The sequence below is a fragment of the Lynx canadensis genome, chromosome C1 (assembly GCF_007474595.2).
Source record: "Lynx canadensis isolate LIC74 chromosome C1, mLynCan4.pri.v2, whole genome shotgun sequence".
Classification (NCBI taxonomy): Eukaryota; Metazoa; Chordata; class Mammalia; order Carnivora; family Felidae; genus Lynx; species Lynx canadensis.
The window spans coordinates 7,883,975-7,899,691 of NC_044310.1; the positions used below are offsets into that span (position 1 = coordinate 7,883,975).

At 51.6% G+C, this 15,717-nt stretch overlaps 1 protein-coding gene across 1 annotated transcript in view; it reads right to left on the reverse strand.

Annotated features, from left to right (window-relative positions):
• MTOR (mechanistic target of rapamycin kinase) overlaps positions 1 to 15,717 on the reverse strand; it is a 134,833-nt gene that overhangs the window by 9,446 nt on the left and 109,670 nt on the right. The window contains exons 37-50 of the mRNA XM_030327666.1: positions 13,388 to 13,503; positions 12,305 to 12,422; positions 9,827 to 10,078; positions 9,080 to 9,180; positions 8,333 to 8,429; positions 7,985 to 8,083; positions 7,573 to 7,695; positions 7,016 to 7,198; positions 6,474 to 6,608; positions 6,090 to 6,264; positions 4,438 to 4,573; positions 3,505 to 3,652; positions 2,747 to 2,869; positions 1,056 to 1,138 (exon numbers count right to left, since the gene is read on the reverse strand). Of these exons, the coding sequence (XP_030183526.1) occupies positions 1,056 to 1,138; positions 2,747 to 2,869; positions 3,505 to 3,652; positions 4,438 to 4,573; positions 6,090 to 6,264; positions 6,474 to 6,608; positions 7,016 to 7,198; positions 7,573 to 7,695; positions 7,985 to 8,083; positions 8,333 to 8,429; positions 9,080 to 9,180; positions 9,827 to 10,078; positions 12,305 to 12,422; positions 13,388 to 13,503 (1,889 nt within the window). The remainder of the gene's footprint in view (positions 1 to 1,055; positions 1,139 to 2,746; positions 2,870 to 3,504; positions 3,653 to 4,437; positions 4,574 to 6,089; positions 6,265 to 6,473; positions 6,609 to 7,015; positions 7,199 to 7,572; positions 7,696 to 7,984; positions 8,084 to 8,332; positions 8,430 to 9,079; positions 9,181 to 9,826; positions 10,079 to 12,304; positions 12,423 to 13,387; positions 13,504 to 15,717) is intronic.

Here is a 15,717-nt window from a genome sequence, read left to right on the forward strand (position 1 = left end):
TTCCAGGCCCCGTCCACAGGCCAAAGCCAGCCCCCGCCTGCTTCTGTAAACAAAGTTCTACTGGACACAGCCGTGCTGACTGGTCACGTTTTGTCTCAGGCTGCTTTTGTGCTACAATAGCAGACACGAGTAGCTGTGAGACGTCATATGGCCAGCAAAGACTAAATTATTTCTAATCTGGCCCTTTACAGGGAAAGTTTGTTGATCCCTGCTCCAGGTCTGAAACGAAGGCTTATCTATGTGAATCCCAAGTTGTTTTCCCAAGGTCTTTGGTCACTAGATAAATCATTCCTGGTGGTGCTGGCATCTCAGAGTGACAAGGCTCTATCAATACCCCTCAGCATCTATCTATCACAGGGTCTCACCTCTGAATTCTCCTGGTTCTTTTCAAAAACAAGAATTTATTATTTTTGTGGGAAAAAATTATTTTACTCTCAAATAATTGCACAAGACATGAGCCCGAGAGAGAGTAGATACCAGAGAACTAGTTTTTCAAAGACTTCTGGTGAGTCAATTTCTGAATATTCCTTAACTACTTTTTCAGTCAGTATATTTGGATGCAATTTCTTATGTAGAACTACCAGGAGGATCTACTTTGGTTGGTTTCATTTACAGAAGTAGAATTATTTATCTCAGCACAGAGGTGACCGATAAACGTTTACTGAATCAATACAACCAATCAAGATTGTTCTTTGTCTTTTAAGTAAGGTCTGCACCCACTGTGGGGCTTGAATTTGCAACCCTGAGATCAAGAGTCACGCACCCTACTGACTGAGCCAGCCAGGTGCCCTTGTACGTGGCTTTAAATATATCAAACCAACCTATGGAGAAAGCAGTACCCTAGGACTAAGCTTTCTCTTCTCTTTAGTTTGTTGTGTGGCTGTTGTGTGGATAATAAATTGGGACCTAAGGCTGATGCTGCAAACGAGGGCCTGGGGTACAAAATACAAATATTTACTAGATGGTCATAAACCTTACTAGAAAACAAAAGGAAACTGTTTAAGAAAGGTACAACGTAGAAAAAAGACTAAAAAAACCAAATTAAGTTTGCTCACCTATCTCCTAGGCCCAAAATATACCCGACCATGGACATGACCGCTAAAGAGCGGGTGTAGTTGGTTCTTCGGTCAAACCACACCTGGAACACAGGAGCACACTTGAACCAAGGCTCTGGAAGCTAACTAGCTTCAACATAATTATACCTCAATCAGTTGCTTTTTAATATTTCATCGGTAACTCATTAATAACATAAAATAGAATAAAAAATCTCACTTATTATTATAACAATAAAGTATGCTTGGAATAAACTTAGAGATGTTCAGAACCTAGGTGAATAGAAAAAATTAACCTTTGCTTTGGAATATAAAGACCTGTGTAGATGAAAATATCCATGTAAGACAGAAAAAATATAATAACCTCCCAAATTATTTGATACATTTAATGTAATTCCACTAAAAATTCAGCGGTACTTTTCCGGGGGGAGTGTGACAAAATGATCCCAAAATTTATCTGGAAGAAGAAAAAAATTAAAATAGCCAACGAGAAGAGACTTTATACTAATAGTTGTATTAATAGTATGGTACTTGAAATACAGTATGGTACTTGAGAATAGGCTTTGGAAATAAAGATCAATGAAATAAAACAGAAGCCCTAGAGAGAAATCTAATGGCACAGAAAAAAATTTTTGTATAATAAAAATTAATTCTCTTAAAAGTAGGGAAAGGATGGATTATTTGCTGAATACTACGGTGTTGGCTAATCATCTTAAAGAAACAAAATTTAAGGGGTGCCTGGGTGGCTCAGCTCAGTTGGTTAAGTGTCTGACTTCACCTCAGGTCATGCACTTGAGGTTCATGGGGTTGAGCCCTGCTTCGGGCTCCACACTTTTAGTGTGGAACCTTCTTGGGACTCTCTCTCTCTCTCTCTGCCCCTCCCCACCTGCACGTGCTCACTCTCTTCGTCTCAAAATAAACAAACTTAAAAAAAAAATTTTTAATCTTACTCTTAAATTTTGAACTGGGTCGAGGATTTATATATTTTAAAATGTTTATTTATTTTTGAGAGAGAGGAAGACAGTGTGCGAGCAGGGGTGGGACACAGAGTGAGGGAGAGACAGAATCCCAAGCAGACTCTGCACTGTCAGCACAGAGCCTGATGTGAGGGCTTGGTCTCACGAACCATGAGATCACGAGCTGAGCCAAAGTCAAGAAACAAGACACTTAAGCAACTGAGCCACCCAGGCGCCCCTGGGTTGAGGATTTAAATGGATAAGTAAATCTTAGAATCAGTACAAGAAAATAAATGTAAAAAGACACATAACCTTGAGGTGGGGATGGCCTTTCTAAATGTAAGGCCAAAGGTAGAAACGTCAAAGAAAAGGATAAAAAACCTGGTAACTTCTAACTTTCAAAAAAGTTTGCGTATCAAAAACGAAACAAAAATCCCAAACCAGGAAACATACCATTAACAAAATTAAAAAACCAAATGGACAGGAAATTTATACCGTACGTGAAAAAGATGTAACAGCCTTAACGTAAAGAACTCAAATACTATTGCAAGAAATGGGAGAAACATTAAGTTACTAAATCTCTATCTGCTAAGCTGCACGGCTCACCCATTTAATTGCTGCTAGAAAAGACCGCACATAATCTAGAATCGTTACAAAGACGAGTCCGCCAGCACACGTGAAGGAACAAGAAGGCCATCCCCGACAAGCGAGTGGGCCAGAGGGCGTGGCGTGTCGTACCTCGGAGCTGGGGCTTTTCAGCCATAGCAGCTTGGCCAGGTCATCCCCGGCCGTGTTATTGACGGCGTGCTCGAACACCTCCACCTTCTGCATCAGCGTCAGATGGTCGTAGTCCGGAGCCATCTGCATCAGGACACAACCATTCTGAGAGCGGCCCCAGACTAGCAGCTTGGACCCAGGAAGAAACAAGGCTCTGGGCCCAGGCAGAGCTGGGTGCTAGTTTCACCACCCCGGCCCAAAGGAAGAGGAAGGAAGAACAGTGCAGAAGGCAAAAGGGTGTGGCCCCTCAAACCCAATGACCACAGGGGAACTGCCAGGGCCTGAGGATAAAACATCAGGCCCCACCCTGAGTACAGGCCTGCTGGTGGGAATGACAGCAGTGCGGGCGTCAAGGTTCCGGGTAACAAACGAGTCTCTTTCTTACTACTTACGCATCCACTAAACATTTCCCCACGGGGCCAGTGCTCTGTATACATTAGGTGTTCAGAAGATACACACTGCCCGATAAACGATCCCGTCCAGTCTCACCTGGAATGACCGAAACCTAATTTCTGGGCTTTAGGGTCCTTCTGTTTCTTAGAGGTAATCTGCTGTAGGGCTCACTTCATTAAAACTTCTTCCATAGCTAATTCTCCTCAGTAGACTTTTCGATGATATACAAGCACCGAAGAAAGACAAGTGCAGCTTTGCCTAAATTTCTCAACTTGTGAGTTATGTCCAGACGTGAAAGCGCTGGGCTTGGCAGCCTCATCACGTACCCGCAACATGATGCGATGCTCGATGTTGAGAAGGATCTTCTTTTTCTCTCTGTAGTCCCGGATGAGGGCGTGCAGCGTGTCGCAGTGGGGGACCCAGCCGATGAGGCCCGAGTTGGTTGATAAGGGGATGACGGCGTATCTCTGAATGCTGGCACCCACAGGAAAGGAGGGTTATCGGACAGTAAAAAGAGTGCATCTTTGACCCGCTCGCAACACACGTAAATGGGCCGAACGAAGTCCCCTGCACAGGGCTGTCGTGAGGTGTGCAATGAGGGCACTTCCCAGAAGGATATGGCTGTGGATGGGGACGGCATCAGCCTCCTCAACCTGCCTGACAACCTCCCTGCTTCGGGGGAGCGGCCCAGCGATTCTCAGCCAAAAACAGCCTCACCACTTAACATCCGTGTTCTTTTTTTTTTTTTCAACGTTTTTTATTTATTTTTGGGACAGAGAGAGACAGAGCATGAACGGGGGAGGGGCAGAGAGAGAGGGAGACACAGAATCGGAAACAGGCTCCAGGCCCTGAGCCATCTGCCCAGAGCCCGACGCGGGGCTCGAACTCCCGGACCGCGAGATCGTGACCTGGCTGAAGTCGGACGCTTAACCGACTGCGCCACCCAGGCGCCCCAACATCCGTGTTCTTAACAGGAAGAGGAGGGAGAGCAGGGTGGACAGGGAAGGTCAAACCCACCAAATGTATATCATCTCTAGTCTAGTGGCCACGGGTTGTTCTATTCCGGACCCTCTGGCATTGTCACAGGCATTTCCCGTGCAAGCACGTTAAAAATACGAATTCTTCTCTGTGTTTGCCACCTTGGCTGTTGAGGACCTCCTGTCCGGGTACATAGTTCTATAACTGATTTCGTGAAGGGACGTAAGGAGACCCTAGAAGACCTGTCACTACCGTGCCCCCCCGCCCCATGTCCTGAATACCTGAGGTTCTTGCGAAGAGACGTGGGGTCGTTGGCCAGGAGGGTGTTCACCAGGCCGAAGAGCTGCATCACTCGCTCGTCCTGCCGCAGGTCCTCGTGGCCCTTCAGGAGGAAAACAAACTCATGCCCGTTGCTGCCTGTGAGGAATGGTGGGAGCAGTTAGCACAGACCGGCCCCGACTCACGAGCTCCTACAGACTATGCGGACCCTACCCAGTCACACTTCCCCCAAACACGAAAAAACGCCCTGGACCTCGTGAAAAGAATGGCGCTAGTTTTGATGGTCTCCCAGTGAAAAATGAAAAATGGTCTCAAATGAAAAATAAAATTTTAAAAAGCTCTGTCTCTGAGGATCAGGAAGGCCTCTGCACAGAGATGGTCGCTCCGGACGTTCCCTCACAACCCACTCTCCGCCCTTCTCTGGTGTGCTTGGGCCCTGTGAAGCCTGACCCCTAGAGACCTCATCACCCAGCCTCCCGGTTGGGCTGGGACCATGGCAGGAGGTCAGAGGGTGGGAAGAGGGAGAGGCCCAAGGGTTTGCCCCTGACGAGCGGCCAGGCTCCAGTTCTAGAAACAGCCGTGTTCCCTCCGTCTGGGCTACAGCTTCTGGTGAATGGCCCCTCTTTCCAGGTCACGTGCCCTTGACGGGCTCCTTGCCCTCTCGGGTCTGGAGGGTGGGGGCAAGTCACAGCTTCTCACTGTTGGCTCTCTTAACCCTGTCACACCCTGGACACGGGTCCTTCATCCAAGTCTCTAATGAGACACCGTGGAGAACCTGAGTGACACACAATTTAGTACAGGAGACGCCAGCCCACGGACACAATCACTTGTGTACCACGACTAACTGGTGGTGAATAACTACTGCATTTAAAAAGCACGAGCCTTTCTGAGGCGCCTGGGTGGCTCAGTGGGTTGACTGTCCAACTTCAGCTCAAGTCATGATCTCACGGTTCAGGAGTTCGCGACCCGCATGGGGCTCGCCGGTGTCAGTTCGGAGCCGGCTTCGGATCCTCCGTCCCCAACCCCCCTCTGCATGCGTGTGCGCTCTCTCTCTCTCTCTCTCTCTCAAAAATGAATAAGCCTTTATTAAATAAATAATTAGCACGAGCCTTTTTAAAGGTGAGAACCCTCAAAGGACCACCAGAGCATCCAGGCGTCCTGCAACTACGCGAGGTGACAGAGCTGCCCGTGATAACTCGTTTCTACCTCGGTTGTTCCTTTTACACAACCATTTCCCACAGAGAGAGACTGTGACGGTAAGAGAATATTCAAGAGCCCGGGAGCCCTTTCTCCAGCCCTGCTCGTCCCCTGCCACACCTGCATCCAGGCTCCTCTTTGCTGGCCTGGTCAGTCCCCTACAGCCCCCCCCACCCCCACGTCCCCACGCCGAACACCTTTACGGTTCCCTCCACCTGTCCCGCTGCAGGGCCGTCCGGCTTCAGGTAAGCGAGCACGTGATATGAACGCAGTGGGAGTCCTGAGGAGGACGTAATAAGGAGCCCGCTTGCCCTCTGTTTCTCCCTCAATAAGCAGGAGCGAGGTGTCGCATATGAAAGATGGGTGGTGTGAACGGTAAGCGGTAATTTCAGAAAAGGGGAGGGGTTCGGCCAGGGTGGGAGGGAGACGCAGGTGGCGGGAGCACAGGGGTCCTTACCCATGAGGGTCAACTTCCGGGGCCGCTGCTTGGAGGTGATGACCTGTAGAGACGGCGCTATGGACTGAATGCGGATGATCGGCTGGTGGGGGTCGTATGTTCCCGGCACGGCCAATTCAAGGTCCCGGCACATCAGAAGTTTGGGGGAAACATACTGCAGTTCTAAGGATGTGAGCTGTAAATAATTAACCACAGGATTTAGTTTTCTACCTCCAGGGAGGAATTTCAGTGCCATTTAGGTAGTTTTCAACGGACTGCTGATAGCAATGACTTGTCTGCACACAGAAGTGCAACCAGATGCTTCAGAGTTAGCGTTAGAACGTTCATAAAAAGTAAGACACACAGGACTCTACTGACAGTTCCCGCCAGAACCTGGAGACCCACCTGAGGCAGCTGCTTTGAGATTCGTCTGAACACGTGATAGTAGAGGTCCCAGGCTTGAGTGAGGTCCTTCACGTTTCCCGATTTCATGTACTTCCTGCACCACTCTTGGGCCTCCATTAAGTCTCGCCCATATGCCTGAGCGGGGAAGCGGGGGAGGGTTGCGAGCTGTCAAGGTGCGGACTAGGCCGCGGGCTGAACCCCCAAGCCCAGACAGCGGAGCCGCTCGGGCACACGCTATGGCCGGATGGCTCCGGCCCCTGGCAAGGCGTAGCTCTCCGGTCCTGGAGGCCCCAATCCCAGGACGGCTTATGGGCAAAGTAAGGTCAGAGGAGAGGCGAGATGACCTCGGGAAGAATCTTGTGGTTTTCTGGTTAAAATCTGGGGAGGGTTCCCATAAGTTAGTGACAACTAAACTGTGCTGGTGTTTTTAGATTGTGACCTCAGTTCGGAGAACACTGTATTCAAGTCAGCAGAAAGGCCAGAGGGAAAGGGGTCTGGTAGCGGCTTTGGGTCACGTCGTGTCGCACTTTCTTATCCCATACCTGATTAAAAGACGTTTCCTTCAGAGTCTGGGGGCCCCGTTCCATCATAGCATGCAGGGGCTCCAACACCTCAAACATGCCTTTCACGTTCCTCTCCCCAAAGTATAAACGAGACGCTTCTTCCAGGCCTTCGTGCCACATCTCGTGCCAGAGGATGGCCACGCGGATCAGTTCCTCACTCACCTGGACCAAAGAGGGGAAAGAGACAAGCGCCGAGGATGAGCTAACCTCGGAAAGGCCTGTCTTTGGGGTGCCTGGGTGGCTCAGTCGGTTGAGCGTCTGACTGTTGATCTTGGCTCGGGTCACGAAGCCCTGCCTTGGGCTCCATGCTGAGTGCGGAGCCTGCCTGAGATTCTCTTTCTCCCTCTCTGCCCCTCCCCTGCTCATGTTCTCGCCCTCTCTTAAAAAAAAAAAAAAAAAAGAAAAAAAAAAGGCATGTTTTGGAGAGACAGGAGGTACTCCTTTCAGCAGCACTGTCGTGAGGAAGAAACCATCTCCCTCAAGACCTCTGGCTAGGTGGTGGGGTCCACGAAGGCCCACACGGACTCCTGACTCACCATCATGGCCTGCTGGACCAGGGTGTTACTGTGCTCACACATGTTCTTCAGAATCTTGTTGGCTGCGTTGTGGCGGGCCGTGGTGGTGGACTTGGAGGCCACGGTCAGGGGATAGATGAGGGCCTGAGGCAGACACAGAAGGAACATTCGCAAACTCTGACTTTCAGGAGGACAAGAGAAATGGCCGCCAGCGCTCCTGTGAGTCCACCAGGCGGGGGCGCTGCTCAGTCTCGGGGCGGGTGGGGGGCTCTTTGTCTTTGGGAAGGCCCCGGGCCTGGGACCTCCAGCTGGACGGGTGGGATGCCTGGCTCCCAGTTCCTGCACTTGCGTCTCTAGAGCAGCTTTGGGAGAGGCTGAGCACCAGGTCAAAAGGCCAGCTGTTCGAGGAGAAACCGCCCAGGCGCCCACGTACCTGGGGGTGGTACCGGCCAATGTCGGTGAGAAGCTGGTGGATGAGGCGTCCCACCAAGGGCCTGGGCGTATCAATTCTTGCAATGAGCTGAGGTATGACCTGGTATTCAGAAAGACCCGGAATGCAGCACGTGAGACACAGAAACAACTAGTTATTCTCCTGGGCAACGACCAGCTCTTACAACTTGTCACGGTAGATGCTGGGAAGCTCTGAAACGGTTCGTTCCCTTCAGTCCTCTGGGAGAAACTAAAGAAACTATGGCTCGACCCCTACCTCTTTACCACTGTTGACTGAACACGCGCGACTCCGGGAGGAGACAGACCAGGAGTGAGTCCGACCCTGCCTTACCTGTAACCACGTGTCAATCTGGATCGCCTTCACCCCCTCCACCAAGGCTTCGTTTACGTCCGGCCAGTGACCGTAATCAAACCACAGGGTGAGGACTCTGGAAACAAAACATGAGAAAGTCACAGAAAACTTAGTCTCCCAGCTTGTGCGTGTGTGTGTTTTAATCTTCAAGGCTCTTGAGAAAAGAATTAACTGGCAGGGCCTCAAATCGGTGGCTCCCCAGTGTTTGGTCTCGGGACCGCCTGGAGGGTGGGTGGTGGTGGCCGTTTAGAACTGGGCTCACATGAGGAGGGGCATCCCAAGTGAATGTTTATTTTATCCCAGATAAAATCCCAGAGGGATCGGCACGGTGCAAGCTCGGAAATTGGACAGATGAGCCCAGGGCTAATCACGGATAATCTTTGCACGTATAGAAAATCACCTGTAGAACAGTGTCAACGGGCTAAATGTGGGACTTAGCTGCCCCTTGTCACCTATGGTCTCCGGACTGGCCGGTCTGTGCCATGTTTAGGCCTTCCTAAGTGGCCTCTAAAAGCCGAGGGCATTTCGGCACTCGGGCTTCCTCCCGACAGAACACAGCACACGGAGTGCTCCCAGGCCACTCCTCCTCCTGGGTCTTGGCAGGGGGAGGCCTGTCAGCAGTTCCCCTTGGACACACCCATCAGGGTGGGGCGGGGGAGGGGACCTCTGTGTGATTCCGTGTCCCGCAGAGGCTCACGCAGCCTAGCAGGGCCCGCCCTTCGATACCTCAGCGTGTCCTGGAGGTTGTTGCCTCGCGACAAGGAGATAGAACGGAAGAAGCCCTGGACGGCAGGGACGGTGTACATCAAGAGGGTTTTGGACAAATCCTGTTGGAACACACATTCTCGCCTTAGTGTTCCCATCCGTAAGAGGGGCCTAGCAGCATCCCAACAGTATCTACCTCAAGGAGTGGTTACCAAGTTAAATCAGTTAATGCATGACGAGCCTCTGGACTAGTACCCGCACACAGCAAGCACTCAATAAATGGCAACTGTGTCACAATCGCTATCATCTTGGGCTAACGGTGGCTTCCTGAGCAGGGTGGCAGGAGGAGGGGCGCGGAGTCTGAACACGCTGCTCTCTGAACTGACAGCCTGGAGGGAGGCGGGGCGCGGGGGGGAAAGGCGAAGGCAGAGGACGGATCCCGTCAGCCTCTGTCCTCGAGTGGACCCGCAGATGTGCACGGCCACCCACGCGCGCAGGTGCAGGGCTTTCAGGGAATGAGCTCATTCTCATGGGAAGAACGACAAGAAACTCAATCTTCAGCTTTGGGGCCATAGCAACGCCTCAAATACAAATACGAGCACAAGGGCACCGTCTCAAACAGTGGCGGATGGCAAATGAGCAACATCGTCTAGCTGTATGTGGCACTTCGGGGTGAAGCCCGGGTTCGTGAGGGCCCTGACAACACCCCACTCCTCAGAGCGCCTGCTGCCTGGGTCTGTCCTCGGTGAGGGAGGAAGGGAAGGGTACCTCAGTGACCTTCTTCTGCAGAGGGGACGGGGTGGGGCTGTTCTCGGTGCTCTCGGCCTCACTCTCGCTGTTGCTGCCCTCGGTGCTGGTGGCCGTGGCGGTGGCGGTGGCCGCTGTGGTGGCGGCAGCGGTCGTGCTGGTGACGTTGGCCCCGCTGGCGTGACGCAGCTTCTTCTTCTCGTCGCGGGCTTGGTTCTGATGTTTGTAGTGCAGCACAGCTTCGAAGTTCATCACTGCCCACGCGTGCCAGGCCTGGGTGTGGCGAGAGTCGAGGATGAGGAGGCCTGAGTGCCAAGGGGCTGCCCTTCCCTCTCAGTGGCCGGCAGAGCAAAACTGCACTTCACTGAAACACTGGGGAATGGGGCCTTTTACTAGACGCAGCCCGATTCCTTCATTTTGTGGGGCCCTTACTGTACCAGCACTGTGGCGAGTGCTGCGGGGGAGGGGCGCCCCAGGAGAGGCAAGCCGGGTCCTCACCTCAGGGCGCTTCTGGTCTGGTGAGGGGCCCAGCAGCCCAACGACAGGCGAACGTGGGGGTGGGCAAGGAGAGACGGGCAGTGGGCAGGCCAGGGCAAGCTTCACAGAGGGGAGGGATTTAGGGGAGGGCTTGAAGAGCAGCCTTCAACGGACAAGGCAGGGACAAGAGGGCAGCAGCAGGGACTTCCTGGCCTGGGGAGGTCAGGGACGAAGATGCGGGGTGGCCGGCACAGGGCGATTCACAGGAAACAAACAGACCTGATTGGAGTGCAGGTACGCAGGAGGACGGTGAGGGGAGGGTTAGAGAAGCAGCGGGGTCAGATTATGGACGGGTTGACATATTAGGTCAAGGAGGTCCCATTTCATTCTAGGTTTGGAAGATTCCCTTGGCAGCTGGTATATGAAACAGCTTATTTAAGACAGCAGAGACTTAGTGGTACAAGTCTTGACCAGGTTCCAGGCCAGTGGGAAGGGGAGCACATCAAGAGCACGTACGGGGGCCGGCATTCCGCCATCCAGCTCTCCCATCCGGCCAGGGCGCGCAGCCTGTCAGAGAGCCGATGCGCCATGACTGTTTGCTGGGAGAAGCCTTTGGTGCTTATTTTGGTAAAGGACGAACTATCCACCCCCTGCCATGTTCAAGGACGGTACAGCACTGCCTGGTGTAGACAGCAGGAGGCACGCTTTGATTTGGGGGCCTCGTGAGTGAGTTTGCAGTGGTGGCAGGGCATCAAATAATCCACTAAGAGTTGGACTTTCTGGATAATCAGGCAGTTCCTTTGCATCCCTTGCTAGAAACCTTTCTTTAACATAAATGTCTCCATTTTTCCACCTAAGCAGAGTAGGTTGACCACAATTGACCTTTATTTGATGAGTAACGATTCTACAGTGACCCAGGCTCAGTTTCCCAATACCTTCATTTAGTCAACAGATCACTCCTCTATATCCACTGCATGACGGGCACTGAGCCAGGGGACGCGGTGAGCAACACGGAACCAGTCTCTGCACACCGATGGGACCACATCATGGGCAGTAAGACAGCATAGACCCCAAATGACTCATACGAGGGAAAAACTTAAATTCCTGGAGTCCGTTTTTTTCCCCTGATGACTCGTTTCTTTTCTAATCTGGTTAGGAGATAGTTCTAATTGGTAAGGTTCCGGCTAGTCAAGGGTTTACTGGCTATATTTTCCAGTGTAGGACTGAAGCTGTTCTAGATAAATTACTGCTGCTACCACGAAATAGGCATTTTTCCGATCAGAATGAAGCATGCTTAAATCAGGATAAGATTTTTACTGTGGATGCTTCTGTGTCTTCAGATGTGCCTTTTGATCCCAGAGGGATTAAATCACAAAGTATCAACAAGTTAAAGAAATACTGGAAAGAAGTGATGACATCTGTTACACCATGCGGCCATTACCAGGAGGTCCCTGAGGAAGGTCTAAAAACTCAGGGTATGTGCTCTCCTCAAAGATGTGTTCTTCCAAAAATCCCTCCTCTACCGGTCAACCACATCTTTGATACATTTTCTAATTTTGTTTATCTTCCTGAAAAGTCTCCTATGCCGTAACAGGATGTTACCCAGAGCTTTCCAATACAAATAAGAGAAAGTCAAGTTCTTAGATGAGGACCAGGCAGGGATGGAAATCAGGAAGAAGCCGGGAAGGAGCGGATGACCCAAGGGAAGACAGAGTTCCAGAGATGAACTGTGTGTCCAGATGCTCGTAGGAAAACAATCCGCTAAGAGTCTAGAAGACAACAGCATTCCCCAGAGCCACACACGTAATAACGGTGCAGTAAAGTATCTCGCAGATGAAAGATTCGATCAATCTTTCTGTATCGATTAAGCTCGTAAGGGGCCTCTGGCAGTCCAACAAGCAAATGCCCAGAATCGGACCGGCACCACGAGGCTCTGCCGTAAAGCACAAGCGCTCGGGACGCCGGGAGCCGGGCTCTGCCCCGGAGGAGGCGGGGCTGGGACACGGCCCGGGCCGCGGTTACCTTGTACCAGCCGCGGTCGTGCTCCGTGGCGGCGCTGTAGTACTGCAGCACTTTGGGGATGGTGCTCTCATTGATGCCCTGCAGGTTCAGCTGCCACTCCCCGAGTTTCAGGAAACACCTGGAAACAGAGAAACAGGCCCCCGTGTCGCCGTGCCCGCACACCAGCCCTCGCCCTCCACCTCCACCAGGGAGGACAACTGATTGTGTCAGGGGGGCACGAAAGCCTCCCGGACAGTCATGCTTGCTCTCGGGAAGCGACGTGGTGGAACCATAGAATTCTCAATCGCACAGGAGGGAAAAAAAAGGGCTTCGGGGATGCGTATTTTACGTATCGTCTCTTCCCCTTGATGTGTCCTTCAATGCTAGCATAAACCAGTACCTGGGATGGGCAGGTCTGTATGGACCTGTCCACCCCCATGTCAGTGTTTGGTGGGAGTTGGCTGTTGAGTAACTTTCCTGATCGACTGCTCCTGGCTTCCCCCTCCCTTCTCCCTTCTCCTCCATTTATAATGAATGATACAATACACATCAAAATATTACACATATACTAATAACATTAAGAGCCAACATTAACTGATTGCTACTCCATTCCAGGTACGGCTCTAAATCGTTGCCCTGTTTGTTCTATTAACCCTCATATCACCTCATACCACCCTCACAAATAGGAGCTCTCATTATCCCCTTTATAAATGGTGGGGAAACTGAGGCACACAGTGGTTAAGTCATGCATCTGAAGTCACACAGCAAGGTAGCGGTGTATCTGGCATTTGCAAACGAGGAGTCTAACTCTACACTTGATCTCAGCCGAGAGGCCGAGAAGCGATAAGGAATCTAACTCTAAAGCCAGACACCAGGAGGGAGGACCACAGCACGTGGATGCTCTCGGGCTGCTGAATCCTGGGAAAACAGCAGCAGGGGCTCTGGAGCGGCATGATTCGATGGCCGCCTGGGGTCCCTCCCGGAAAGAGCCGGGTCAGCAACTGGTGGCCCACGGAGCCCTGAGCGCTCCCCCTCCCCGTGCTGCAGAGGCGGCTGGCGTTGGTGGGACCGGAGCACGACCGGCCCCGGCCCGGAGGGCCTCACCTGGCCATGAGCTTGTGCAGCTCCTGCTTGTGCTGCTGGTCCTCGCTGGCGATGGCGTGCTGGGCTTGCTGCTGCATGGTCTGCACGAAGTGCTGCATGTGCTGGAAGGCATCGATCTGGAGCAGGACACAGGCACAGGGAGCTGCTTGGTTGGGGCCCAGCCTCAGGGGCAAGACACTCCTGTCCATCAAACGGGCGCGTGAGCCAACCGCCCCTCCCAGGGGGACACCCCGGAGCGGTGGCGAAGGGTCCCCCAAGGTCAGGGGAGCAGGGCGTGATGCTGGGAGGTGGTTAGGCTTTTCAAAAAGATTCGTAGTTTTCCACCTCGAGCCTTAGCTCCCCTTGGTTAACTGCAGTACTATTTTCCTAAGTCTGGGAAAAGCTACGGCCCGGCCACCCCAAAATAACAATTCATATGAGGTAATCTGAAACGACCGCTTATTTCGCTATCAACACACTGCCCCGGGGCAAACCAGGCTTATGGGGAGCTATTTGGGGCCCGTAAAACTTCAGTTTTGTTTAAAACACTCTGGTACCTTGGGACACTCCAGCGGGGCAAAAACTGTGGTTTAAAAAACCCGACAGAACCCTCAGTGCCCGACTGAGAATACAGAGGTGGCGTAGAAGCCCCTCATACGTGCAGGTGAAACGGGGGGTCGGGGGAGACACCAGCCGAGCAGACGTCCAGTTGAATGGTGTAGCTTAGGAGCAAAATGCTCACAGCAGCCTCAGTCAGATCTATTTACACCATGGGGTTTTATACCAACAAGCCACCTGGGCTAGGAACGGGATGCCGAGTGAGGGAAGAGTGGAGGGAGACACGGAGCCAGAGACCTGGGAATAAGTTACAAGCCGTCTGTAGAAGCCCACATGTCCACACACACCAGTATCTTAATAAACGGGGTCCAGGGGCGCCTGGGTGGCTCAGTCGGTTAAGCGTCTGACTCTTGGTTTCGGCTCAGGTCGTGAGCTCACGGGTGGTGACTTCAAGCCCCGTGCCCGGCTCTGCACCGGCGGTGGCACGGAGCATGCTTGCGGTTCTTTCCCTCCCTCTCGCTCTGCCCCTCGCTCTTTCTCTCCCTCTCAAAATAAATAAATACATAAATGGGGTCCATATGCTCTTCAAAGGGCTTCACGGGTGGAGACAGAGCATATGGACACAAACGTTCCGACGGAAAAAAATGGTGGAATCTAAACCCACCAACACAGTGAGGGGAAACGCTATGTGAGAGGATGTGAAAAAGAGGCTACGAGTCCTTTCCTGTAGAAGGGGGTGGGGGCAGGAAAAGCTAACGTTTTAAATAAATAAGGTCAAAGCGGTCTTCTTCCGTGTTTTTAAAACACAGAAGCAGGTCAGCGGTGACAGTCTTGAAGGAAAAATAAAACTTCCTGGCTTGGGGGCAGAGACCAACCTCAGACACTTTTCAACGTAAGGAATTAATTGGCGTCAATGGGATGGGCTCACCCCAGAGCCAGAATGATGTGACAAACGATTTATCAGGCAGCTAATCCGTGCGGGGGGACATTGCAGACACACAGATGTTCAACAGTTAACAAGACAACTGTCCCCCTCAGACAGCTAGCTGCCTTCATAGGGCCCCATTACTCACCACTGGCTTTGAAAAATGAACTACGTTAGCATCCCACACCTGGGAAGTGATAAATGTTCTTTTAGTTTTTCTACAAGAAACTGCACTGACCAGACTTAGAGCTGATTAAAAAGAAGAAGAAGAAAAAAAAAAAGAATTGAGAGGCAGCAGTAAAAAGATCAATCGGGGGGCTCCTGGGTGGCTCAGTCGGTTAAGCGTCTGACTTCGGCTCAGGTCATGATCTCACGGTCCGTGAGTTCGAGCCCCGCATCAGGCTCTGTGCTGACAGCTCAGAGCCTAGAGCCTGCTTCGAATTCTGTGTCTCCCTCTCTCTCTGACCCTCCCCCATTCATGCTCTGTCTCTCTCTGTCTCAAAAATAAATAAACATTAAAAAAAAAAAAGATCAATCGGGAGAAAGGTGGTTGACTGATAACTCAGTGTGACAAGCGTGTCCATCAAGCAGGTAAGAACTACACCAGGAACGCTGAGGTCAGGGCTGTTCGGAGCCCATGAGCTCTGTGTCACTGACAGTCCAGACACACAGGTTAGAGTCTTTTGGGGAGGCTCAACAAGGCACTGAACAAAAAATAAATTGCCCAAACCGGGGAGGACTGGGTATTACTTTGGATTTGAAGCTCAGTATAAAGTCAATTTATCCCACTTGGGAGAATCTATATCCTTCTCCTCTGTGGCATGGAGGCAATTTATTTTCAAGGAATTGAAAATGTTCTATTAAAATC